We start from the raw sequence: 27,666 nt of genomic DNA on the forward strand, positions 1-27,666 counted from the left end.
ACAGCCGGCTCAGGACGGTACCCCTGTGTGTTCATGTGCTTATAGTTTAACTAGGAACTCTGACGTTTGGTAACATCTATTGCTACCGGGATGAACAGTATAGACTGGTGAACAGTATATGTTGGTGAACAGTATAGGTTGGTGAACAGTATAGGTTGGTGAACAGTATAGGTTGGTGAACAGTATAGGTTGGTGAAATGAGTCCCCAAGAGTAAAAAAAAAAGCTCTAATCAAAGCACATCCAAGAGTTTATGGGACCAGAAACAAAAGGTTGACTTTAAGAAAATTAAAGGAGGTCACTGGAACGGCACTTCGGGTTGTGTCTACATGACTAATTTAAGGCTGGAACTTGGCAGACTCAAACTGTGATTCAAACTGGCACATAGCAGTGTAGCTCGACTGGCATTTCAGGCTGATTTCATGGGCTTGCGGGAGTGACTCGCTGTGGAAGGTCGTGAGCCAGACCACTGAACACCAACTCCAAAGGCAACCAAAAGTGATTATGTGAATGACTCAAGATTGACTCAAACACGTAGATTCTCAGGCTATGCAACTCTGTGGCCAGAAGGGCATGCAAGACTGTGACTCCGGACTTTGACATATAACTATGAGAAACCCTTAAACAGTAGTAGGCTCACTCAACAGGTCAACAAGACTTTGACCAGAAGGGTATACAGAACATTGACTCCAATAGCCTTTTCACACTAAGCCCTTGCTAGAGCCAGTGCTCATGCCAGAGCTGGGCTGGAGCTCACCTGGGCCCCACCAAGAACCGGCTCACATTAACACTGCACTTGGTGCCGAAAGGGTAGAAAGATGACGTCAGCATGTGCGTTTTGCTGTGAGTGGGGAGATGCGATGAATGCAAGACTTTTTAAAATTTACTGCAAATGCTTGCATCATTTTAACCAATACAGTTAATTCAAAATTTCTGAGTATCACTTGAGTCATCTGTCAACAACTTCTACAAACTACCCTGTGTGTGTTCCAGTGAAAAAGCGAGTCACAATCGGAGATGCATTCATGGATGAACTGCGAGTCGAGCATGCTAATATGCGGGGATGCACATAACTGTCACACGTTTCTTGGAAGGCATACGACACCAAACGTAATCAGAGTTCATAGTCACAATACAAGTAAACACAGCAATAACAACTCACTTTTGCTTTCCGCTCTGACGACCCTAACCAGCAGTCTTTCGGGACCTGAAAAATGAGCTCCAGCCCGGCATTTAGGCTCGGACCAGGCACCAGCCCTGGTGTGAAAGGGCTATAGCTGCGACCGAGGGCTTCACTCAGTGGGTATGTGGAACTGTAACTCAAAGAATTGGCTATAAGGGTACCAATGATCTGAAGCCTAATGGGCATATGGGAAGGTCCTATTAAAATGAAGGGTTCTACCTAAACTAATCAGTCACAACACAAGAACATGGCTGATTCAAAGCTTAATCTTGGCAAACTTAAATTGTGATTCAGACTGGCACGTGGCAGTGTAGCTGGAATGGCATTTCAGGCTGATTTCATGGGCTTGCGGGACTGACTCACAGTGGACGGCTGTGACTCGGCGCACTGACCACCAACCCCAAAGGCACTCGGACCTGCGGGGGACACAGGATCATGCTTTGAAAGGAAGCCGAAGGTGGTTATGTGAGTGACTCAAGTTTGACTCAAAGACAAAGATTCATATGTATGTATGGTATGCAACTCTGTGGCCAAAGGGATATTCAAGATAGTGATTCAGAACTATGATGTGTAGGGCGTATGAGGAAAGCCTCCAACAGTAGTAGACCTACTCAACAGGTGGACAAGACTTTCACCTAAAGGGTATATAACACAGGGACTCTGGGTACCTGGAACTATGGCTCAAAGAACATATGAGATCATGAATCATGTAGAAGGTGAGTCTCTAGCTTGAAGGGTACCCCAAAGACTGATGGTTGTTGAAAACTAACTTCAAGGGTGTTTTGAAGTGTCTAAATGGCCATCCGGGAAGGTTCTTTTAAAAAGAAGGGCTCCACCCATACCAGTCAGTCACAAGCTGTCCTTCCTTGATGTCGGACTCCAGACGATGTTGTGTGTCCATCCTCGTGGAAAAAGCTATAACAGTCGTTTTAAAGTGTGCGTCTGCGGAGGGGCTGAAATAATGAAGACCAGAGTGAAAATCGTCCTACGTGAGCCAGACTGAATCTGAGAGGGGAGGAGAGAAGGAGAAATGGAGGGGGGTGGACGAGAGGGAGAGATCAAACGGCCTGGGCAATTCCACTTGACTTTGATGTCTGTCTCTTTCATTCTTGAGATGGTTTAATTTTATTAGTCTTCCACTTAGAGCTCTGAAGAGGCTTTGCCTCGCGACTGCTTTTACACACACAGACACACACGCGCACGCACGCACACGCACAAACACACGCAGCTTTGGGTATTTGTATCGCAAACACAGCAGCATTGCATCCAGATACGGCCATGGTGGACAAAGGGGATTGTTTTCATTGTGGCATGACATTGCAGATTTATTTAAAAACCGGCACGCGTTCTCTCACTCAGAGGCCAAATCCTGCTTGAAATTACAGACTCATTTGGGGCATTACGGTAAATGAGTAAGAGACTGGCCAGAGTACTGGACCTTGTACCCGGCAATGGGGCAGGTATGCCAGTCTGCTCCAGCAAACAGTAAAATGTATGAAGGCGTTTTGGGCAATTCTATGCTTACAGTATTGTGGGACCAGTTTGGGGATTGAAGGCCCTCTCCATTCCAGCATGACTGTGCCCCAGCGCACAAAGCAAGGTCCATACAGACATGGCTGTGCTTTGATGGGGAAGAACTTGACTGGCACAGAGCCCTGACTTCAACCCCATCGAACACATTTGGGATGAACTAGAATGGCGATTGCGAGCCAGACCTTCATGTCCAACATCGGTGCCTGATCTCACATATGCTCTTCTGGATGAATGGGCAAAAAGTCCCATAATCTTGTGGAAAGCCTTCACAGAAGAGCAGCAGCTGTTGTAGCTGCAAAGGAGGGACCTGCTCCATGCTGATGGTACATGGTAGCCTTCCTGATCCCCTTGCAGGCTGCTGTTAGGCCTCTCGTGTTCATTTGATGACGGGGAGTTGTTTTTCTGTCTACAGTTGGTGCCCTGAAGCAGTTTGTGAGTACCAACCTGACAGACCCTGCAATGCACTTTTACCTCTGTAAGTAGGAGCCGTTCCTGTCATGTTTCAAGATGCCCTAAAACAAACACATGCTCCTCCATCTTTCCCTCATACGTTCAGCTATTTCACCCCTTAGACGGACACGTTGTCTCCCTACCTCCCCTGGATCGTCTGTACACACCGTAACGCGCTTCATTCTCTCATCACAGCATCATTTTTGCCCCCCCCCCCCCCCCCCCACGAAGCTCCATTCTCTCATTGGGTTCTCTGTTTCAGAGGTGGTTCGTTCGAGCTCCATTGTCGTATTGAGGTCTGGGCTTTAGCTCGGCCTCGCGCGGTTAGCGTAGCATGCACAGCATTGGGGAGGCGTGTGTTTTAGGGTCAAATTTAGCTCTGCTGCCTCCCACATACACCATTCATCTGTATTCTTATTTTTAACTGGGCTACCCGTCCCCATCAGAGGGTAGACGACCGGAACGGAGTCGGTCGGACTTTGAGACGGGAGCGGAATTAGAAGGCGACCCATCACCGTACTTTTATAGTAGGGCGGAGTTTCCCAGGCTCTAATTAAACAACAAATTGCTTCTGTGGAGTCAAAAAGACCAAAGTTGCCACTGGGTGTGAACAGCCCCCCCCCTCCCCACCACCACATGTACATCTTCCCAGTGTGTCTGTTTTTCCTGCGGTCGCCGATGCCCTTGGTGTGCAGCAGCACGCTTCCCAGCCCGGCCTGTTGTGTGCAGTGTTAATTAAAGCCTAATTGTTTGAAGCCCTTTGTGCTACAATGTGTTTTAATATCATGTTTTGTTCTTGTTTTGTTTTGCGCCCCCTCCCCACCCAGTTATAACTCCTCCAAAAGTCAATCTGGATGACCCCCACGCCACCCTGTTTCAGGTAAGGACATGGTTTGGGGCCATGGGGTGGGGCTGTGCCGGTACCATCCCAGCCAAAGGCCTCCGTCTCCTGCGCACTGTGGTTCTGGAAATGTTGCCCAAATGCTGAGATTCAGTTTTGCATCTCTTGAATTAATGCGATGTGGCTCTTAGGTAAGCTTGTATTCAGTTAAAATTCACCCACTCAGAGAGCTGGCTGTTTATTTACCAAAGCCGTTAATCTGCAACACCACACAACAGCCAGTAGGGGCCGCTGCCTCTAGATGGAGGATTGTACCTCTGTTGCCTTTCCCCCAGTAGGTACTGTGTCCTTGGTGTCAGCAGCGATGCATCAAACGTAACCTGAAAATTCATGTCGCATCACATTTTGGAGTGTATCAGTTTCCTGTTACTGTAGAAACATTCTGACCCAATGTTCCGTTAACAAGTGGGGCATCCGAGTCCATTTTTTGTCAAAATGAGAAGAACGTATTTTAGTAAGAAAATATCTTGGAACATCTTTCTAATCTTTGGAGCCTTTATTTAAGCAGAATGTTCTGGAAACTCCTGCTCAGAGGTAGTTTTGGTGATTGTCAAGCTGGACTTTTGCCATGTTGTAGGGGGATAATGCTCCTTTTCCTCTCCTCCCCATGGCGAATTTGTTTTTTCTTTGAATGCTTTCGTCAGGCCGCGCCTGGGGGGCCCTCTGAAGATGTTTCGTCTAGGTGCCTGTTCTGTCTGTCCAGCTTGCCGGCCGCATTGCAGCTGCTTCCAAGCTGCCTAACCGTTCTGCGTGTTTAAGTTGTGCGTCTCCTTGGAAGTTTACTCCGGGGCGTATTTGATGGGGCGGGGGGTACATGCCGTGCAACCCGAAGAGCAGGACTCGCTCTCCCTGCCTGTATTTTTTTTTCCACTGCGGGGGGGTTCTCGCGGAGATGGAAATGTCAGGGACTTAGTGTTCCACGTTTTCGGAAAGGGGAAAATTTGAAAATCACTTAACGGATATTCGATACATACAGAGGGTGGCTCTAGCCTGTCGGGCCTATCTGTGGTTTCACCCCTCTCGATACGGCCACCAGGCGAGCTCTTGGGAGCACAGTGGCAGCCCCTCCCTTGCTTCCACACATCAATTTGGAGTGACGATCCAAGGTGCCTGACATCCATCGTGTCAACAGAAATAAGTCCTGTTTCCTGGAAGCAGTGTCTTATCTGAATCCGTGTGCGTGTTTGTGTTTTTGTGCGAGACATAATGTCTTCCTGATGAAGGATTGTCTCCTGGCCTCTTCAAAGGCACTTAAGATGTTTAATTAATAACAGAAATCATCAGCATTTAGAAACGAGGGCAGAGGCCAGCCTGCTGTGTTGGGTCTGTTTAAATTTCCACTCCACATTGTCCCTTGGTAATTCTGGACTAAAAACGTCCCACCCGCCAGCTGGTGGGGAGGGGGGCAGTAACAAAGAGCATGTCCGCGGTCACTAACGCACTGTGGGCGCCGGCTTCGTGCGGCATGCAGTGCACTTTACCGTCCCCAGTTCTTGCTGATCGAGGCTCAGCCTGTCTGCAGGCCTGCTGACCAAAATTAGACAGCTCCCCCCCCACCCCAGGCCTGGTCATTTTCAGGTTAATTTGTAATTAAGTACTCATTCTGCCAGAGTTGTCCCCCCTCCCCATTCTCAGATAAGGGCATGTTTTCTATTTTTGGTGCTATTTGTTTTTCTTTTACCGTCTGTTTAGACGGTAAAACTTCCAGAGTTCAGACGAATCCCCAAATCAGAGTCCACTCTGCGTGCGTGTTGACCCCGCCCCCCCCCCCCCCCCCCCCCCCGGTTAGAGTGTGCATGAGCCAGAGACTTGTGTGTGTGCCTGGTCTGTTCGCCCCACACCCTCATCTTAGCAACAGTATGACCCCCTACCCCCAGCCCCATACGTAAATAAACAGCATTTAAAAAGCCATAACCTTCAAAGTCAGTCGGAGTAAGCAGGGCTTCTAAGGTCATGCCCCCTGCACCATGGTGATGTTCTCCGTGGGTGGTCCGGACCAGACCCTGTTTAATTATTCCGGACATAATTGTTTGATTACGGTTGGATGTAGCTCCTAGCAGCCCCTAGCTGCTACTTAGCCTTTGCAAACATGGACGTACACATGTGTGTGCACGCACCCTGTGGCTCCATGATCGTACGCACACTTGTGTGCACGCACCCTGTGCCCCCATGGTCGTACGCACACTTGTGTGCACGCACCCTGTGCCCCCATGGTCGTACGCACACGTGTGTGCACGCACCCTGTGCCCCCATTGTTGTACGCACACGTGTGTGCAGGTCACACTCACGCTTGTAAACAGCCGATCGGGTTAGTTATTATGTATTATATTATATATGTATATATTAGTTATTATGGACCAGTTAAGGTCTCAGGATGGCTCTTGAACTTAAATAACTATTTAATGTGAATAAATCCAACTAGCCAGCTAAGTAAGCAGGTGAATATCGGATTTTATTTTTGGCACCTTACAAACTAAATATAGATGCAAGGGATGTATAGGGGTCAGTTGGTCTTAGACAAAGCCTGGAATATCCCTGGGACGGGGGGGGGGCGTTTTGATGCTCTGTTTGTCCGCATTAGGGCCCCCCAGGGAAGCTGGAATGCTCCTGTTGCCATTCTTGACCCCATCTGTGTTTGATTTTGTCCCATGGAAGGTGGCACATGGGGTTAATAGGGGACCCTTTGATCCCCTCTGCCTGCTGTGGGGCGTGCTTCATCCGATCAGCCCGCTGCATTCCCATGCCATGCCGGGGGGCTCAGGGACCTGGGGAGGGGGCCTCATCCTTCCTGGGAATTGGCCTGCAAATGTGAATGACAGACATGATGTCCTGTACCTTCATTTTCCCCCGTCTGCCCCCCCCACCTGCTCTCCTTCACATGTTTTTCCTGCCTTCTGTAGCCCTAACAATCACCTCCACCACCCAGTACGGATATATAATCAGATAGGTTTGCTTGTTGGATTCATTTATCTCCTTGCTTACTAGTTGCTTCATAAGTCGCTACACACCGTAGGTGTTTCTCTCCTTGGGGAGTAATGTACAGTAGAGGAAGGATTGAGCAGGAGGATCACATGTGCGGCCACATGGCTTACCTTTGATTGGCTGTTAATTGGTGTTTGGGGGAGTGGCTTTCTCATCCCCGCCTGCTTTGCTGTATTCCACACCCTCCATCTGGGCTTCCTGTTTACCTCACAGTATGAGCAGCCAGTCGTGGACCTGTGTTTGCTGACTGCCCCTTCGCTGCCTCCCTCTGGCCCCTGTGTGATTCTCCTGTTTTTGCAGCTCCCCCCCACGAACCATCCAGACCTACTGGTGTCCTTTGAGGTCTGCTTGCTTTGGGTGAAAGGCAGAGGGGTATAAGTTTATTGTTCAGAGTTGGAGATATCAGAGATTAGACTTTCGGAAGAAAATGCTGTGCATCTTCACCTAGGGTAAAGGGCCCTGTGTGTGTGTGTGTGTGTGTCCTTCTCTGGCTTTCGCTGTCTTTCAATCCTGCTTTTTGTGGTGGGTTAAGCAGGAAAGTTTGGGGCACAAGACTAAACAGCATGCTAATAATTTAGCCTGTGGTTTTGTTTGCGAGCTTCCTCAAGTAAAATAAGTCAAGCAAAGCAAACAAGCTCCCAGAGGCGGCGCTGGCAGCAGTGCCAAGCTCTCGCGTGTGTAGGTCCTGCCGTTAGAGTCGCAGTAGCTTTATTATCCCGGAGGAGGCGGTCACGTGACCCAAGTCGCAGGGCATACATCTGCAGAGTGGCTGGAGGCGAGCCGGCTGGTCAGAAAGAGGGCGGCCTGCTCTCCTGTTGCTTGTCAGAAAGAGGGCGGCCTGCTCTCCTGTTGCTTGTCAGAAAGAGAGCGGCCTGCTGTCCTGTTGCTTGTCAGAAAGAGAGCGGCCTGCTGTCCTGTTGCTTGTCAGAAAGATTGTGGCCGGCTCTCCTGTTGCTTGTCAGAAAGATTGTGGCCGGCTCTCCTGTTGCTTGTCAGAAAGATTGTGGCCGGCTCTCCTGTTGCTTGTCAGAAAGATTGTGGCCGGCTCTCCTGTTGCTTGTCAGAAAGATTGTGGCCGGCTCTCCTGTTGCTTGTCAGAAAGATTGTGGCCGGCTCTCCTGTTGCTTGTCAGAAAGATTGTGGCCGGCTCTCCTGTTGCTTGTCAGAAAGATTGTGGCCGGCTCTCCTGTTGCTTGTCAGAAAGAGGACGGCCTGCTCTCCTGGTGCGTGCTCCTTGTTCCTGGGCTCCTGGGCATCCCAGCATATACTTGGTCAGCCCCTGGGCGTGAGCAGCAGAGGTTTTGTGCTCTGCACACTCCGGGGTGGTCGCATTCCCACTTTTCGGATTCAGACACTGTTTGAATAATTAGGAAGAAGAGCCTTGTTTGGTTGGTTGCTTGCTTGGTTGCAACATGCTGCGGTAGGACGTTGAAGGTATTCAGTGTAGTTCCGCAGTTGGAGACTGTTTCCTTCTGTTATCAACAGATTTTGTTTTTAAGAAGTACAGGTGCATGTGTGCATATATAGTAGATGGGTTACAGATTTGATGGATCCCCCCCCCCCAGTCAGAGCACTCCCGTCATTCCGGCATACCATGTCCAAAAACCTCGGCCACTTGAAGTGGCTCTCCCTTAATCACATGGCATTGCCTCCTAAACCCAAGCCTCATTCATCTCCATCGCCTCTGAGATGTGGCCCTTTTCCTCATTGTCCCTGTGTCGTGCAGCCCTCCAATTGCGGGGAGCAGAGCCAGCACTGCCGTAATGAAGTTATTATTATGGTCTCCTTGATCCCCCAGCTACAAAGCGACAGTGGACCGTTAATCCCGGATGGGCTGTGGATGTGCCCTTTCCCATCCCTGCTGGTCGTGCCAGGGGGGCTTGGAATTCCTGCACGGGAGGGTTTGAAGTTGGGTTGGTGGGGGGGGCTGAAGCGGTCGGCCACTTCAGAAGGTTCTCCGCTGTGGCTTATGTAGGACTGAGTGGAAAGTCGGCGATGTGTTTATCTAGGACCTCTACTCCGTCTCGGCTTCGGCAGTGCTGCCTTACCTTCTCCTCCAGACACCAGCTGGTGGCTTCCCCATACGCTGATGTATGTCACTGAACGGACTGACTTCATTGTCATGTTTTATGAAATATTGACGGCCCCTGTGTCGGTACATTTTTTTCACCGTATCATTTTAAATCTTATTAAAATAATTAAGGATGCCAGTTGTGTTATGGTGTGTAGCTCTTAGAGTTGTGGAATCCAGGAAGGGTGGAGGATGGTACAGACAGGGTGCTGTGCTGTGGTTAAACCCTGTTTAGTTAACGTCCCCCCCCCCAATGAATACCTTAGAATGGTATGGTCCTCTTGTGTCCCCAATCGATGTGCCTGTTGTGACTTGTTTTATCTGGTGTCTGGCATCATGCGCCTCCTGTTCTAATGTGCTTGGCGCTGTGTCTGATTTGTTGTTTTAGTCGTCCGTCGCAGTTCATTGAGGGAGTCCTGAAGGTGGACCTTCTCTAACTTCCTGTTTCCTGTTTGTTTCAGGCACAAGTTTCCTATTATATGACCTTTAACTCATTCCACAAAAACTGCTCATTAAGCGACAACTAGTACAACGAACGTCAATTTCCCATTATTTCCCATATTATTTTTTAACTGGTTCCAGTAGTCGCATGTTTCTTCCTGAACGTACAAGTTCCGCCTAAACACACTGTGCCCTTGTGGTCCGTGATGCCCAGGTCTGGTGCAGTTTCTCACTCTCGTTGTACAGGCTTGGTTCAGCAGCGTTTTTGGGGGGCCGGGATACGCGTGATGCCTAAGCGGGGGGGGGGGGATGAGAGCTGTCCCCTAGACGACCTCAGCTCGGGCCGCCCAAGGACATTGCATCATCTCCTACACTCCACACACAGCCGATGGAGGGCAACCCACTGGTTCATAGAACCGCTTCATTAATTGAAGAAAAGCTCTGAATTTGTTTATTTTAAGTGATTGCTAGTTCAGCCGGGTTTACTTGGTGTGTATATATGGTTTGCTTTAACATTTGGTGTATGAATCCTTTGTTCTATTGTTCTTCCTGGCTTTTGCTTCCCAGCATTCCTAGCTGCCCACATCACTTCCTGTGGTGTGTGGCTTTCCTCGCCATCTCGGTGACTTTGGGGTCCCGTTCGAATGGGCGACAGGCGGCACCATCCCGGTGACTTTGGGGTCCCGTTCGATTGGGCGACAGGCGGCACCATCCCGGTGGCTTTGGGGTCCCGTTCGATTGGGCGACAGGCGGCACCATGCCGGTGGCTTTGGGGTCCCGTTCGATTGGGCGACAGGCGGCACCATCCCGGTGACTTTGGGGTCCCGTTCGATTGGGCGACAGGCGGCACCATCCCGGTGACTTTGGGGTCCCGTTCGATTGGGCGACAGGCGGCACCATCCCGGTCGCTTTGGGGTCCCGTTCGAATGGGCGACAGGCGGCACCATCCCGGTGACTTTGGGGTCCCGTTCGATTGGGCGACAGGCGGCACCATCCCGGTGGCTTTGGGGTCCCGTTCGATTGGGCGACAGACGGCACCATCCCGGTGACTTTGGGGTCCCGTTCGAATGGGCGACAGGCGGCACCATCCCGGTGACTTTGGGGTCCCGTTCGAATGGGCGACAGGCGGCACCATCCCGGTGACTTTGGGGTCCCGTTCGAATGGGCGACAGGCGGCACCATCCCGGTGACTTTGGGGTCCCGTTCGAATGGGCGACAGGCGGCACCATCCCGGTGACTTTGGGGTCCCGTTCGATTGGGCGACAGACGGCACCATCCCGGTGACTTTGGGGTCCCGTTCGATTGGGCGACAGGCGGCACCATCCCGGTGACTTTGGGGTCCCGTTCGATTGGGCGACAGGCGGCACCATCCCGGTGGCTTTGGGGTCCCATTCGATTGGGCGACAGACGGCACCATCCCGGTGGCTTTGGGGTCCCGTTCGATTGGGCGACAGACGGCACCATCCCGGTGGCTTTGGGGTCCCCTTCGATTCGGTGACAGGCGGCACCATCCCGGTGACTTTGGGGTCCTGTTTGATTGGGCGACAGGCGGCACCATCCCGGTGACTTTGGGGTCCCCTTCGATTCGGCGACAGGCGGCACCATCCCGGTGACTTTGGGGTCCCCTTCGATTCGGCCATCGTCTCCACTCGCCCCAATCAGGCTTGTGGTCACATGGCTCTTAAAATAGAGAGCGGACAGTAATTCAATATGAATCTGTCGCTTCCTTGCCGAAGGTCGCTGATGACGGGAACATATCGGTAGACCACGAGCTTAATGATGCCAGTAAGAGGAGTTAGTCTTTGTTTGGTCAGTTGTTTTGCTCTCTAGACTCGGGGAATGTGTATATGTGTGCCCGCCAGCCAGTCAACCAATCAGATTAGCCCCCCCCTGAACGGGTGGCCCCTCCTTTTTTTTTGTTCTCTTATTGTCGAAACTCATGTGGGGAACTTTACCCCGACCCCCATGAGACATTTTTTTTTCATTGCAACCCCCCTAGCCCCCCCACCAACTGAATGCATTACAAGCGGCCTCCCTTTGAAGCCAGTGCCCAGGCACTAATGGACAAAAGCCCCCCTGCAGGCCGGGGACGGTCAGTGTGGGTTTTGGGAGCAGAAGGGGGGGGGGGGGGTCAGCGTGTTGTTGGGATGGTGGTTGGACCGAATGAAAGGCAGAGAGATGGGAATGAATAAAGAGCCTCACATCCCCCATGGCCGCCTGGCTGTGGCCCTTCTGTAGGCTGAGAGGCTCGCTGGCTGCGATCTGCCCTCCTCCATGCCGCAAGCAGATGGCCCACAGGGACTGTTAGCCACCTTGTTCCTGGGAACTTGCTTCTGGGGAAAACCTCCGGTGTCTGTAAGCCGGATTCACCCAGCCACTGACGAGCTGCTTCCCCAGGGTCACAGCTCCCTCCCAGGCCCCCTGCTGAACAGCCTCCACCGTCAGACTCTAATGTAATAATATAATAAACGGTATAATCAAGGGCAGCTTTCTCATTGTGCACATGAACAAGGTGCCAGTGCGGGCACTGCCCGTACCAGTAGTGTGAATCAAAGGAAGGCTGGAATAACTGACAAATAGTTAAGCGTTATCAATCTGCTGCCCTCGTTCTCACTTTTTTGCACATGGAGCAGTCGTGTAGATCCATCCACCGAATCCTGTGACGTGTCTCTTTACACGGGCTTGTCCCTTCTCCTGACGCCGCTGAGGCCACACAGGTGAGGTGTACGGAGCCTGGCCCTGATGTTGGTGTGGGGCCCCCGATGTTGGTGTGGGGCCCCTGATGTTGGTGTGGGGCCCCTGATGTTTGGGGTCACTTGTGATATGGAAGGAGCCCCTGAAGTAACAAACCTGCCCTGTGATGGATCTATCAGACAAAGCCCAGTCTGAATAAAGACATGCTCCCCCCCAACACTGACTTACAGTATGGCGATACCCCAGGTGGCCATGGCTGGGGGGCTGATTTCACTCCCCCCACACCTTTACAGCATTTGCCATCTTCTACTGCATAATTTTAATCAAATAGGTTTTTGTTTCATTTTGTATTTTTTCCTTCAGTCTTCACCAACGACAGAGTCGGAGAAAACGAGCGTCTCTCTCTCACCGTGTCTTACTGTTTTCTGGATGTTTCCTTCGTTAGCTGAGCTGTCTGATCCCATCACTGACGCACGTTCCTGCTGCTGCGGCTGTTCGCAGTCCAGGCCCCACAGATCCCGAGCAGCCGCAGGCTTCGGGAAACACACTGTCAAAGTGCCGCCGCGTTGTTTCAAATTACTGTTGTTGTAGTGAAGGCTGTTCAGAGCCCTGCTGGGGCCCAACCGGGGTTGGTACTTCTGTCACACTGCTATCACACCGCGATGGAAAGTTCTTTTGGTTTCTGGAAGCCTCCAGTTCATGCCTGGCTCGTCAGCAAAAGTGTTTCCACGGTGACGCGTGAAGTGCTGTGCCCGTCTCCGGTGATCCCGTGCAGTGCTGCCTTGCCTTGATGATTTGCGTGAGGCGCGGTCTGGGCTGCGGTCCTAAAGCCAGGCATCAAAGGTGGACAGGCTGGTTTTTGAAAAAGGTGTGCCAGCGTGAATGGTCCCAGTGAAGATGATGAGCAGTGGCTCTGAGGCCAATGGGGATAGCCCCCTGCAGCCGAATGGGATAGCCCCCTGCAGCCGAATGGGATAGCCCCCTACAGCCGAATGGGATAGCCCCCTGCAGCCGAATGGGATAGCCCCCTGACGCTAATGAGGTGTGACGCTGACTCAGCCGGGCTCAGAAGCTGCCATCCCGCTGTGTAGCAGCTGTGCTGTAGGGGCTGTGTCCAGCAGTTGTGAAGGCTGTGTTTGCATGGCTGTGTTGTGGCAGCCCCCGTAGCTCTCTGCCATTTCTCTGTTCACGGTCTGGTTACCGCCCCCTTGGTTCGGGAGCTCGCTTCTGTGCCCCTCTCTCTCCTTGGCTCTCCTTTTCCTGACACACACACCCTTATTGTTGGATCCTTTTGGGTACTGCCACTGTTTACATCGAGGCTCTGGGGCAAGCCAGGCAACTTTCTGGGACAGCGCCGCCCCTTTGGTGAGCCCGATGAAATACAGGGTCTCCTGCCTAATATTCGTTGTCACAGCTGCATTTCGTTATGTGGCCTAAATGTGTAAGGAAGACCCCCATGTAGACAGGCACACTGGAAACTGCCGGTACCCTAAGAAGCCCAAGGAAATCGGTCAGCCTGCTGACACGCCCCCCAAGGCGATCCAGGAGCTCACACTCCTCACTTCTCAAGGGGGCGTGCCCTAACATGGATTTGAGTGACATCACCGGCTCCATCACGGGTAACACGCCGGCCTGCAAAGGGGAACACAGCCCGAACGCCGGACCACCCCCTCCTCCCCCCGCCTGACACGTTTCACACCAAGGCAGCTTTTTCCTTGCAGCTTGTTTGCGAACTGCTCGCATGCTTCAAGGCAGTTTCTCAATCCGGTCCATGTTTTTGCTCCATCTCAGCTGTCTGCCACACAGTTTACATTGTTTCTCCTGGTATAGAGCTGGGAGTGAGCAAAAACGTGGCCTGGCTGCGGGTCCGGTTTCCGCATCGGGTTCACAGCTTTAAGGTAAAAGGGCGGCATTCCCTTCCTGTTGTTTTTGGTGGCCTGTTGTTCACACAGTCGCTGTGAGGTGTCAGTGGGCCGGCGTCCCCGCAAACGGGGGGCGGACATGTCCTTAGGAAGCCCTTTATGCTGTAACTCCATCTCACTCCCAGTCATCTTTCCGGGCGGCAGAATTTGTCAGAAATATCTGTCTAAAGTCTCCTAATGTTTCCCTGTAAATTCAGCCACTGGCAACCACCCTAACTGGAGACCCCACCATCAGCCAATGTGTAATTATGGGCTTGATTCTGTTGAATCTCTTTCCTTGCCTCACTTTCTTTTATGAATGATCTTGAAAACTCTAAGGTCACGTGACCACCTGGAAGCTCGCCCCTCCCCCGCATCTCACCAATCTCCGTCTCCCTTTCCCTCCAGGCCAACCTCTTTCCAGCGGCCCTTGTTTACTTTGGCTCTGAAGTTAAGACAGGTTAGTAAACACTCTCTTGTCCTGACGTCATTTCCTCACGCGGCTCCCTGCATCTAGAGATGAGGACAGAACCCAGAACAATGTAAATTCTTCGCTGAGGGTGGGAGTTTCACCTCCCCCTCCTACCATCCAGTCGTCAAAAGCACTGTCCGCCGGTCCATCAAAAGGTCCTGCAATACAGAGTTATGCCTCTAGGTGGCGCTGGGCTGTCATTGATAAGCACGTCAGTACTGCTGTTCAGTGGGTGTGTAATTGACGTGATGTGTGTTTACAGTACTGACACTCATTCTGTCTGCCCCCCAGATTGTTATCTACAGAGTGGGCTGCTTCAGTCCTGCGTGTCACCCACACAGGCCGATGACATCATCGCAAGGTAAATTGCAGCCCCCCCCCCACGCCCCCCACCCCCAAAACATGGTGCTTGTTCTCAGGGGGGCGTGTCAAAGACCTCTTATTTTCTTGTAAAGGTTGCCCCGTGAGGAATGCCTTTGATGGCAGTGAAATCTGCATTAACCCCCCCCCCCCCGCAGGGAATGTCCTCTATAGATAGGCTCAATTTCTGTGTATTCTGCCACCTGTTGCCTGCCCCCCCCCCCACATTTTCTCTCTCTGTGTATTCCTTTGCGAATCCCCATTCCAGAATTACTTCGGTAATGCCTCGACTGTCTAAATAACAGGCGAGTTTCTGTAAATAACACCGGGCGCCCCCTTGTGTCCACACTGTCATCTGCCACCCCCCCCCCAATGCTTTGGACCCATGTTACGTGTGTGCAGCCCAACACACCCACGCCTCTCGTAACCCGAGCTCGCAATACCCTCGTCTGCATCCCAGTGACGTGATTGGCAGATAAGACGGGATTAGCATGTATTTATAGAGCCCACTGCACAAGAAATGTCCAAAAAGCAGAGCCACAGTGGTGTGACCCCTGACCCCAGCGGAGTCACATGACAGCACTCAGAGCCCTGTAACACAGTAAGATAAGTCCCTGTTAATTATCATTTTGATAATAGCTAATTGCTCTTTGTTGGCTCTCATTGCCTAATGAAATCCGATTGGGCTGCGAACCCATACTAGGCAGGTGCAGCTGCCCTTCCCCTTACTCAGGTCTGTTTGGAAAGCAAGTGGGTCACTCCTCATATAGCTCAGCCTTTGGCCTGATTGTCCTGTTCCCCTCCCCCCAGCTGCATGCCCAGGTCGCCGACCCCAGCGTCCACCCCCCCGTTCTTAGTCGAGGCCTTTCCGCTTCCTGTGGCTGAGGGCGTCACGGCCAACCTTCCGGGGCAGGAGGAGGAGGAGGAGGAGGAGGAGGAGCCAGAGAGTGACGGCGGAGCGGGAAAGCCGGCCAGGAGTGACCCTGGAAAAGTGCCCAAGTGGCTCAAGTTACCGGGTATGCTGACATCGCCCCGAAGGGGGGGGCGGGGGGGGGGAGTAATCCTGCGCTCAATTATCTCTCGAAACTCGGAAATTCCGGGGTGAGTGACATCACGTCCGACAATCTCCCGTTCGAACTGCCACATCTCGGAACAAACATGGCTGCCTCCATGAACACGCTGCTGTGTGTAGTTGCTTTATAAAATACAAACAAATACAAATACAAGTCTGGTAAAAATCTGATATTGCTGCTAGGATACTGTTTACGGTCACGATACGGTATTCTCTAAATCGAACACATGCAATTACATTTATAAGTATTAATACATTTAACAAAATAAACATTTTTAAATATTTATAAAATAGAATTACTGTTGAGTGTGTAAGCCGCCATGTTGAAATGATGTCACGGGAAACTCAGACAACAGAATTCTATCCGACATCAACGTCATAAAAGACACGTTTCCGACGGGAAGTGATGTTTTCATCTGACTTCCAACTCGGAGAGAAATAATCGAAGGCAGGATAAGCCGCCTTCATTTTTTACTTAATTTTTTACACTTCTGACACACGGACACACTAACTCTTGTCCCAGACAACGCGCTCGTGAACCACAATCAAGCCCCCTCCCCCCCAAAGACACTCAACTCTCTTCTGGTTGTAGAACACCCCCCCCCAAAACAGGCTAAAACATGCCCATCTACCCTCAGAAAAGTGTTCAACCCTCCCCCACCCCAAAACATGCCACTTCACGGCAAAAACATAGGCTAGAAAACTCGCTTCCTCATGCCAGAAACACGCTACCACACCCCAGAACACACTCCCTCCCATTCTATTCTTACACACGCTGTCATTTACCCACGGTACACACGCTAGTTCTCCTGGCCTCGTCTCCCACAACAGACGACGCTTCACTGCACACACATGCACACACACTAACGCAGCATGATGCTCATGGCGGTGCACAGACACACTCCAGCTGTGCCTTGAATCGTTTATTCAGAAGTCCTGAGATCCTCCTGAACATCACCCCAACTGACAGGACTGTCGCATGGCCTGCCAGGGAGCTCCCTGGACACTGCGTGCGTGTGTCAGGGTGTGTTAGCATGTGCATGTGTGTTAGCATGTGCAATCACATGTGTATGTTGGCCTGTGTGTGTGTGTGTGTGTGTGTGTGTGTGTGTGTGTGTTAGCATGTGCATTTTTGTGGGTCCAGATGACTCTGCGCGTTAACTGTGCAGGAACCATCGTCATGCCCTGTGTCACCCCACTAGCTCTCAGCCGCTGTCATTCTTTGCTGTGGTGTGGGAGGGGGCACCCCAACTCCCCCCAACCGCTAACATGCCGTGGCGCCCGGCACATTCCCTCCCCCTGCTCCGGCAGGAAGCGGCCCAGCGCACAGCAGTGAGTCAGGAGACACTGATGCAGCCTGTTCGCAGTGATTTCACGTCGCTGCCCCCAGAGGGCGCTCTCGCACAGCCGGCTCCGGGAGCGGGGGGCTCCGGCGCCGAGCCCCGAGACAGCCGGGAGCCACATGAAAGACCAGGGGCCCCCCGTTGTTCTCGGTTTGGCCCTTTTATGTCCGTCTCTGTCTCTCTTTCTCTCTCTCTTTTTTATCCCTTCTTTCCGCCAAGCCGCATTTCTTTCCTCCCTGTGGCGCATTCTCGCGGGCGCCACGCCGACCGCCACTTCCCGGGAAGCTGGACGCCCCGCAGCCTTCACGCGTCAGCTGTCCTGCGGCCACAGGGGCCGGGGGCCAGCAGGGTGGGGGGGGGCGGGGCGAGCCCCTGATCTTAGCTGGAGAGGCCCAGAGACGCATCTTATGTTTGTCATTTGCGGTGAAAAGTGGATACAACCACCACACGTCCTGCCATTTATCTCTAGTTTCATCATTCAGAAACTTAGGGTTATGAAATATGCTAATTGATAATGCTAATGACAATGTTTGAATGTTGGAACTTGGACTTGGGGGCTGTGGGGGAGGGTGGACACTCTGGCCAGTGAAAAGCAGAGACGGAGTGGAGGGGACAGCGTGTCAGGCCTGGTGGGGTGACAGACGGCGTGCTGTCCTGCCTGCTGGGTCCATAAGTACGAGAAGCCAGTGGAAGATAATGGTGACCAGAGCCGTAAACTGCAGCTGCTCTGACCTCAGAATAAGGTGTTGGTCAGTCAAACCACGTTTCCTGTTCCTTTGTTTCTTGAAGGTAAGAAGTGAACCGCTCAGCCTGCCACCCAGGGGACTGCAGAGGCAGCGGAGGCCTGCGGATCGGCCTCGACTCAGAGGCAGCAGAGGCCTGGCCACTGTGCATGGAGACGACGCAGTTTTATAACGATGATCGAATAAATAAGTTTGTTTGCCCAACGCTCAGGGCTTGTTTGTGTTTTGTTACCTTGTAGTCTGCTGCACTTGGGTTTAGTAAGCTCGGGATTAACTGTGCCCTTTCAGAGGATAGCCCATGTTTGGCATTTATGTTTAATGTTTTTCATACTCATGCAGAAAGACTTTCAGTAATATTGCTGTTGTCTGACACTAAGCAAAGTGCAGTAATATTAGTGTTGTTGGCTAATGAAGCCTGTAACATACAAAGAGTGGGGCGGATTCTTGTCAAGTGCCGTGTGACGATTAGCTGTCCGAATGGGATTTGTTGTGGGCACTTCTGTGCATCGGACCCATCACTTCCTGGAACCAGGGAAATCCAGGCCAGGGTGGTTCAGCATCTGAAAGCCCCGCAGCATCTCTGAGATGTTCCATATCCAGCAGGGCGGCGCTCTTCAACCCCACAGGCTGATAGAGTTGTAGTCACTGCAGGTGGCCCCAGCTGCCTGACAGGGAGCTATCAGTGCAGAAAAACTACACCACCTGCACTGGAGACTGCACTCCACAGCCCACTGGGAAATGTCCTGTCCTGGTCTGCCAGAGCCTGTCCCCCCCCCCCGTGCCCTGATCCAACTAACAATAGACAGACTTTAATGCCAAATCAAGAAGAACCTCAATACCTCATGAAGTTACTTTCTTCTCCCCACTACCTCTGCCTCAAAACCTTCACTCTGGATAGATCAAAGTACATCATAAAGATTATTTTATATATGTACTTAATATTACAGATTTTAACTGAAATCTTTGCAGTATCTGTCTTCCTGCCAGACCTACTAAACATTTTTTCCCCACTGCAGAGTGACGACTCTCTCTGTAAATGGCCGTACATTAACATTTATTTCACATTTCTTATGATATGGTAAATGGTAAATGGACTGCATTTATATAGCGCTTTTCTACTCCTAAGAGTACTCAAAGCGCTTTACATTTCATGCCTCACATTCACCCATCCACACACTCATTCACACACCGGTGGCGGAGGCTGCCATGCAAGGTGCCAACCTGCTCACCGGGAGCAATTTGGGGTTCAGTGTCTTGCTCAAGGACACTTTGATGGGGTCAGGAGGAACCAGGGCATAAAGGCAATGGAATTCCATCCGTGCTGTCTGTGTGTGTGTCTGTCTGTCTGTCTGTCTGTGTGTGTGTCTGTGTGTGTCTCTGTCTGTGTGTGTGTCTGTCTGTCTGTGTGTGTTTTTGTAATTATTACAGTGTGAGGATCAGATTTCCCCACAATGTGATAAAAACCTATAACTTACCTTATGGGGACATAACCTAATTTTTTATAGAAATCTGCAATTAAAAAACTAGAAATGCCAAAAGTCTTGTATTTTGTTTGGTTACTTGTGGTTATGGTTGTCGTGGTTAGGGTTATGCCCATAGAAATTCTTGGAGGGTCCCCACCCTGATATAGATACCTGTAGATGTGTGTGTGTCTGTGCATGTGTGTGTCCATATCCCCAAATGCCTTGTGTGTAAACGGTTTCAGGGCTCGCATCCAGCCCCTCCCTAACCCCCTGCTGCGTAAGTGGTTGGTTTTTTTCTGGTTCATCGATCCATCCTCTCCTGAGAGCTGAAAGGTACCAACAGGCCGGAAGATGAGAGGGATTTGGGGAGGCCATGGATAGAGTGGCCCCAAATGTTTTCTAGAAATTGTTCAACACCTCAGGGTGGGGCTGGGTGGTATGGGAGGGGAGGACCTTACTGATGACATGTTCAGCATGAGCGGAGGTGTCACTGGGCAGTGGAAGGAACATTTTGAGGAATCAAAAATACCCTCCCACTAGGGGGCAGTGTTGCAAACCACTGGTGGAGCTGAATCTCTCTCTGTAGGGTGGAAAGGTGGTGAAATCCATCCGGACATGTTGGAGGTGCAGGACAGTCCTGGGCTGATGTGGGGATTGTATTTCTGCCAGGACACTGGAGAAAAGACTTCCAGATGGTTGAGTGTACGATTCAGGAGGAACTCCGCGGATTCCGGTCTGACCGTGAGAGGCAGGTGCTGCTCTTCCATCCTAGGTAGTTGTGTGCAGCCGGGTTTGTGGGAATTTGCTAGAACAGTCTTTATGTTGCGGAGGTTTATGACTGCGCGTCCTGTCAAACAATTTGGAGTTTACTGCAGGGACATGATGTACCGTAACCATTATTGTGAGAAAGACAGGCCCTATGTGAATGCAAAATGGATCTGACCACATGCTAGGCTCCAAGTCCCAACATGCAGAGCCTTTTAAATAAATTTAAATAAGCTTATTCTGCTAAAATTCATTTACGTTGACAGAATCGTAGACACTGAACAGAAGTTACAGTGTGTAAATAAATGAATGTAATAAGCCCAGTGTTATAAACGCATTTTAAAGCGGAGATGACACATTAAAATCTCACTTTAACGTGTGATTTTTTTCAAAGAACAAAAGGCGTAAGATCAACCACATTCAGGAGGATTAAATATAAACATTGTCACCGTCTACGACGCCGGCCAGACGGCCGCTTTCTGTGTTTACCTTCCCGTGGCGTTTTATACAACACAGAGTACCTGTCGGGTGTATATTTCCCCAGGATCCGAAGGAAAGTCCGCGACTGTTCAGTTCGATTTATTGGGCTGTTTAAATTATTCAAGAGTCACTAAGTCACAGTGGATTAAACGCTCCGGTAACTGGGGTAATTTGAGGATGTTAGCTGTTAAACCAGCCACCTCTTCGCTAAGAGGGCTGTCGGTGGGTGAGTTAAACACCGAGTGATGACTGCAGACGGGATGCGGGACCCGAGATGCGGGGCTCGTCCCGAGGGATGAACAGACCGAAGGGAAGAGCAAGATGTGAAATCCCCATCAGCCAGGGGTTAGGGGACGACCCCGTCGGAATGAACATTGTTCAGGTGTTTTCTGGGACGCGCAGTAATTAGCCTTTGATCCCCTCATCACCACCAGCAGATGTCAGTGCCAATATATTAATGCAGAAGTGCAAGAAAAGTGGATCGCCGCACCAGATGCTCTGATTGGCACCTGTACCCAACTTCGCCCTCTTAGCCACTTTACACCGATATGATGAACAATGCACGTTTATACCACGTTTAGACTCATTTCGGTTTGCATTAACTGCTCTGCTAACCTGTATATAAAATAAGACGCGAACAAAAAGTGTACCACGATCGTCAAACTCACGTACGCATCCGCTTTAAGTAATGAGCTGCTCATGGTAATTTTTATAGATGTGTCTACTGTGCTGTTGGTGTCCTATACCAGATGTGTTGGACATCTGGGGATCCCGAATTACGAACCGTTTTACCAAGTGGCCCTGCCTTGCTGTGATGTTGTTTAATTACCAGTAGATGGCAGCAGAGATTCATTCAGCAGCGGATACTATATCCTGTGGAAAGACCTTGTAACAAAAATGTTAAGTAATACTCAGAAATTCTTTCATTCAAAGAGTGACTTACACTTCCTTCTTTACATTTATATATCTGAACTTCCCTGAGGACTGTGATCGCTGAGGGGTTTACATGCCTTAACGATCCACAGAGCGTCTTCTGCTACCTAGACTACAGCAGGTCAGACAAACAACGAAGCCTACAATAAAAGGAACCGAGACGAACTTGAGTACCCTAGCTGGCCAGAAGAAGGTTACTGTGCCCCCCACGGGAGCCAGGCCTGAGGGAGGGTGTTCACCAGTGAGCACCCAATAGCCCAGCAGGACCTGAAATGGCTACATGGCGCCCCCTTGTGTTTGAAGTGTGAGGTGGCAGTCAGGTGCAGTGCTGCTTGGGTGGCTAGTAAGACCAAGACTGACCCAGGTGGATTAAATGAGGAGACCCAGGACTCATTGGGGGTGTTAAATCTCCCAGCTGGCTGAGAAACATCATGGGATCTGCCAGGATGATTAATATCTGGGGCCTACAGCCTTTTTACAGTGAGAACTACCTTTACCAAGAAAATACTCTAGCATGTCACAGAATCGTGACGGTATATTTTGCCAGCAGAGGGAGGGAGGGGATATTGTAATTTTTTCCTTGAGCAAAGCGCTGATCTGGGATCTGTGGCTATGGATGAAGGCGGGATCTGACCTGGCTCTCTGGCCCTCGGCAGCGTGGTGGTGAGATGCTCTTCGACTGAAGAGCTTCCCAGTAAGCGGCTTTTTAACACACATGACACGCCAGTCCAGTGTGGAAACATCCTGTTCTGAACACGCAGCCTCTTTCATACGTCCCCATTCCTTAAGGGAAACTCCACACAAATATTACAGAGTTAATTTCATTCAGCACCACATAATTTCCAAAATACCCAGAGGGCACTGCGGTACCGTCTGCGTGCCCATTGGACAGACAGTCTGGGACTTTGTTCTCTCATTTCCCGGAGGCCTCTGCCCTGTTCCGCTGAGTGTAGTATTCCCACACGCGCTGTGTTGTATCTGTGCGATTCTCTGTTCACTATTCCAGTGATTCTTTCACAGTGTCTGTGTGGCACGTCTCCTTTTCAGCAGACAGAAAGCCTTTGGGGTCATGAAAAGGGGGGGGGGGGGGGGTTACGTTAAATGATGGCAAAATACTCATTATGCATTTAAAAATGACTTCTGCTGCTAACACACCACAGAAACATGGCAAACACTTTTTAAACGTATATTACTAAACTACCCGTGACCCAGTACAACGATAAGCGGTCTGGAAAATGGATGGATGGATGGATTAATAAACTATGCTGGTGGTGGGATAACTCAGGATTCAGACGTGGAAAGTTCAGGTTCAGAAAGTAAAAATCCCGACCGAATTTTTGTTTCAACCAGTCAGTTGAGTATAAAGAGTCACATTCACAGAGTACACAGCTGGTTGGTTTAAAATAATATAGTACAGTCGAACCTCGTTACTACGTACAAGACGGGATATCAAAAACATGTACGTTATAAGCATAGAACGTTGTAACCACTTAGTGCAAGATGGATGAAAGAACTCACGAAATATCTATGTAAATGATGAAACTTTAATAGAACAGACCCTTAAATTGAGTACAAAACAAACGAACACATTATTACTTGTTAAATAATTCGACAAAGCTCATTTGGATCCTTGAAATTTTCCTTAAATTACTCACGCTTACTTAGTGCCGGCCGGCGATAAACGGCAACGAAAATACACAACGGCTGGTCAAAATGGATTTTTAAAATAAACATTCGCATCCAAACTGGCATTTGGGCTGAAAATATTAATGAAATATTGGTCAAATTAAATCATAAAATCCTTTACTTCCATTATTATTCTGAATTCACAATTACCGGCATGACCGGTATTTCACAAGGTTTAATAAACAAAGAATACGCACACAACACTTAACAAGCCATTACTACGCAGTCCAGTAACGATCTGTCAAGGCAACTCATTTAACGCCAAGCAATGCAATAGACAAATGTGCATTGTCGGGCGAAGATCAGGTAGATACAGGTAGATGTAGCGACACAAGTTGTTGTGGGCTGGGAGAGCGCTGTACGTTGTAACGATGGTTAGTTTTCGTATTTTCTCTAGAAATTTGGATGTTGTAACGAAGTTTACGCTGTAAGGGTGTGCGCTGTAAATAATGGCTGCTATTGGAATAATACATAGGCTAAAAACGGGAATTAGAAACCTGTACGTTGAAAAGGTGAAAACGTTGTATCCGGGGTACGTAGTAACGAGGTTCGACTGTACTACTCTATTACTTACGTACTAATATTAACTAACCACAAAGTAAGTCATAGTCATATACTGATCTCATGTTAATTCATTATTAATGAATCACAACGCAATTTTTTTCTCAAGCAGTTACTATATTTGTTACTATATCTGTAAATTCTATAAACCCTTGTGAACTACAAAGGAAACACTGAAGGAATGAGTAATGAATAACACAAGTGAAATACTCATCATCAATGAATCGTGATGCATCTTCAGTCTCAAGTAGTAATTACTGTATATTTGATCATAATCGTTACTTCAGTACAAACTGAGTTATTACTAAGGATTTGTGCCCTGTGTTACTGTGTTATTGTTAACACCTTAGTACTTTGAATCCAGCGATCGGTGGAACGTGCCCTGTAGGACAGGACACTGTTGCTGATTCAAATCCTGTGGTCAGCAGAGTGATTTTGCCTTGACCAGGGCACTTAACCCCAATGGCTCCAGGGTGTGGCTGACCCTACTTGCTCAATTGTATGTTCTTTGGATAAAAACATGCATGACAAAATGTAGTTTTACTGTACGGGTCATTTTCATTAAAAAAAGCCCAAATAGTTAAAAGTTAATATTTTGTTTTGAATAATCAGTATATATGTATGGCACCATCATTTACTTTTATAAATCATTTTTAAATAATTATAGTGTAGACAGGGCTGGACAGGAATTAAAAATCAGTCTAGTTTATCGCAGGACACGAGGCAGGGGGACGCCCTGGACGGGGAGCCTGTCCATCGCAGGACACTAGGCAGGGGGACGCCCTGGACGGGGAGCCTGTCCATCGCAGGACACGAGGCAGGGGGACGCCCTGGACGGGGAGCCTGTCCATCGCAGGACACTAGGCAGGGGACGCCCTGGACGGGGAGCTTTTCCATCGCAGGACACGAGGCAGGGGGACGCCCTGGACGGGGAGCCTGTCCATCGCAGGACACTAGGCAGGGGGACGCCCTGGACGGGGAGCCTGTCCATCGCAGGACACGAGGCAGGAAGACGCCCTGGACGGGGAGCTTGTCCATCGCAGGACACGAGGCAGGGGGACGCCCTGGACGGGGAGCCTGTCCATCGCAGGACACGAGGCAGGAAGACGCCCTGGACGGGGAGCCTGTCCATCGCAGGACACGAGGCAGGGGGATGCCCTGGACGGGGAGCTTTTCCATCGCAGGACACAAGGCAGGGGGACGCCCTGGACGGGGAGCTTTTCCATCGCAGGACACGAGACAGGGGGATGCCCTGGACGGGGAGCTTTTCCATCGCAGGACACGAGGCAGGGGGACGCCTTGGGTGGGGAGCTTTTCCATCGCAGGACACGAGGCAGGGGGATGCCCTGGACGGGGAGCTTTTCCATCGCAGGACACGAGGCAGGGGGATGCCCTGGACGGGGAGCCTGTCCATCGCAGGACACGAGGCAGGAAGACGCCCTGGACAGGGAGCTTGTCCATCGCAGGACACGAGGCAGGGGGACGCCCTGGACGGGGAGCTTTTCCATCGCAGGACACGAGGCAGGGGGATGCCCTGGACGGGGAGCTTTTCCATCGCAGGACACGAGGCAGGGGGACGCCTTGGGTGGGGAGCTTGTCCATCGCAGGACACTAGTCCGTCCATGTTCCCTTGCTGGTCCCTTGTCTTCCCTGAATGCTGTTAGTGTTGCACTTTGTCTTTTGATTGAATTGTCTCATTAAGTTCTTGCTGTGTTTGTAATGTGTTGTGTAGCTCCTGCTTCCAAACTGCTTACACCTGTATTCACTGTACATTCACTATAAGCTCAGCCTAGCTACACTGATGCCTAGTCAACTCCTCAGCAGACCTATGCTTGTAATGTGCTGTTTGCCTAATTTGTACATCACTTTGAGCAAAGCATCTGCGAAATAAACGTAAAGGTAAACATGCCGACAGTGTAGGCGATTTAGAGATTCCAATTCCCCCGGCTACATTTTTCCATGACAGCAGGAAGCCGGTGTATTTGTTGGAAACCCACATGAGATGGGGAAACAGTGCACACCAGGAGGGCATGGGATTTAATCCCCGCCAGTGTCAGCTTACAGTGTTAGCCACAGAGCCAGCCTATTATTAACGCTTATATAATTCATTTAAATTAATTCTGTAATAAGGTACCATGGATTAAGTTTTGAAGTCTAATACATTGTTACGGCTGTTTACATGTCAAGGAATCCGAGGTCCTTGCAGATGTGCTGTCTGCTGAGCTCATTTCTGTGTCACCCCTTTCACAGGTAACATGGCGCTGTCCGCCACCCCCCTCACACATTTTAAATAATGAAATTGGTAATTCCTCCAGGGGGTGCTTAATGTGTTTTAGGGCGAGTGTGGGGGGGGGGCACCTGCCTGAGGTCCTGTCCTAAATGGGAGTCACTCCGGAAAACAGGAAGAGCGTGCCCACTTTTCATACCTGACAGCAACAGTAAGTTATTATTTATATGGTTATACATAGTTAATGGTCATTATTTATAATCCTCGTAGGGGGTGTCCTCCTGTCTGTTTGTTCACCACACTAATCACATGTGACTTTTAAATCCTGACCCCCCCCCCATTACTCAAACACTCCCCCAGGTGTAATAGCTTCTCGCCTGGTTGGAGTGGTGGAGAGATAATCTCTCTCACACACCTTAAATCTCTCAACCTTACCCAAGCTGTTCAGCTGATGAGCCTTCAAAGAGGCCACTCATAGGTTCTTGGCTCTTGTCACAGTCAAACAAGTCCACTGACACTGCCCACTGACACCACCTACTGACACTGCCTACTGACACCACCCACTGACACCGCCCATTGACACTGCCTACTGACACCGTCCATTGACACCGCCCACTGACACCACCTACTGACACTGCCCACTGACACCACCTACTGACACCACCTACTGACACTGCCCACTGACACCACCTACTGACACCGCCTACTGACACTGCCCACTGACACCACCTACTGACACCACTTACTGATACTGCCTACTGACACCACCCATTGACACTGCCTACTGACACCACCTACTGACACTGCCTACTGACACCGTCCACTGACACCACCTACTGACACCGCCTCCTGACACTGCTCACTGACACCACCTACTGACACCGCCTACAAACACTGCCTACTGACACCACCCACTGACACCGCTCATTGACACTGCTTACTGACACCTTCCACTGACACCACCTACTGACACCGCCCACTGACACCGCCCATTGACACTGCCTACTGACACCGTCCATTGACACCGTCCATTGACACCGCCCACTGACACCACCTACTGACACTGCCCACTGACACCACCTACTGACACTGCCTACTGACACCACCCACTGACACCGCCCATTGACACTGCCTACTGACACCGTCCATTGACACCGCCCACTGACACCACCTACTGACACTGCCCACTGACACCACCTACTGACACCACCCATTGACACTGCCTACTGACACCGCCCACTGACACCACCTACTGACACTGCCCACTGACACCACCTACTGACACCGCCTACTGACACTGCCCACTGACACCACCTACTGACACCACTTACTGATACTGCCTACTGACACCACCCATTGACACTGCCTACTGACACCACCTACTGACACTGCCTACTGACACCGTCC

The 27,666-nt window shown here is 50.5% G+C and overlaps 1 protein-coding gene across 1 annotated transcript in view; it reads left to right on the forward strand.

Moving 5' to 3' along the window:
* The window catches only part of aspscr1 (ASPSCR1 tether for SLC2A4, UBX domain containing), a 34,913-nt gene extending 16,564 nt beyond the window's left edge, over positions 1-18,349 (forward strand). The window contains exons 12-17 of the mRNA XM_049014221.1: positions 3,127-3,189; positions 3,992-4,044; positions 14,563-14,614; positions 14,918-14,987; positions 15,797-16,002; positions 18,191-18,349. Coding sequence (XP_048870178.1) covers positions 3,127-3,189; positions 3,992-4,044; positions 14,563-14,614; positions 14,918-14,987; positions 15,797-16,002; positions 18,191-18,201 — 455 coding nt within the window. The 3' untranslated portion in view covers positions 18,202-18,349. The remainder of the gene's footprint in view (positions 1-3,126; positions 3,190-3,991; positions 4,045-14,562; positions 14,615-14,917; positions 14,988-15,796; positions 16,003-18,190) is intronic.
* The last annotated feature ends 9,317 nt before the right edge of the window (positions 18,350-27,666 follow it).

The sequence above is a fragment of the Brienomyrus brachyistius genome, chromosome 5 (genome assembly GCF_023856365.1).
Source record: "Brienomyrus brachyistius isolate T26 chromosome 5, BBRACH_0.4, whole genome shotgun sequence".
Classification (NCBI taxonomy): Eukaryota; Metazoa; Chordata; class Actinopteri; order Osteoglossiformes; family Mormyridae; genus Brienomyrus; species Brienomyrus brachyistius.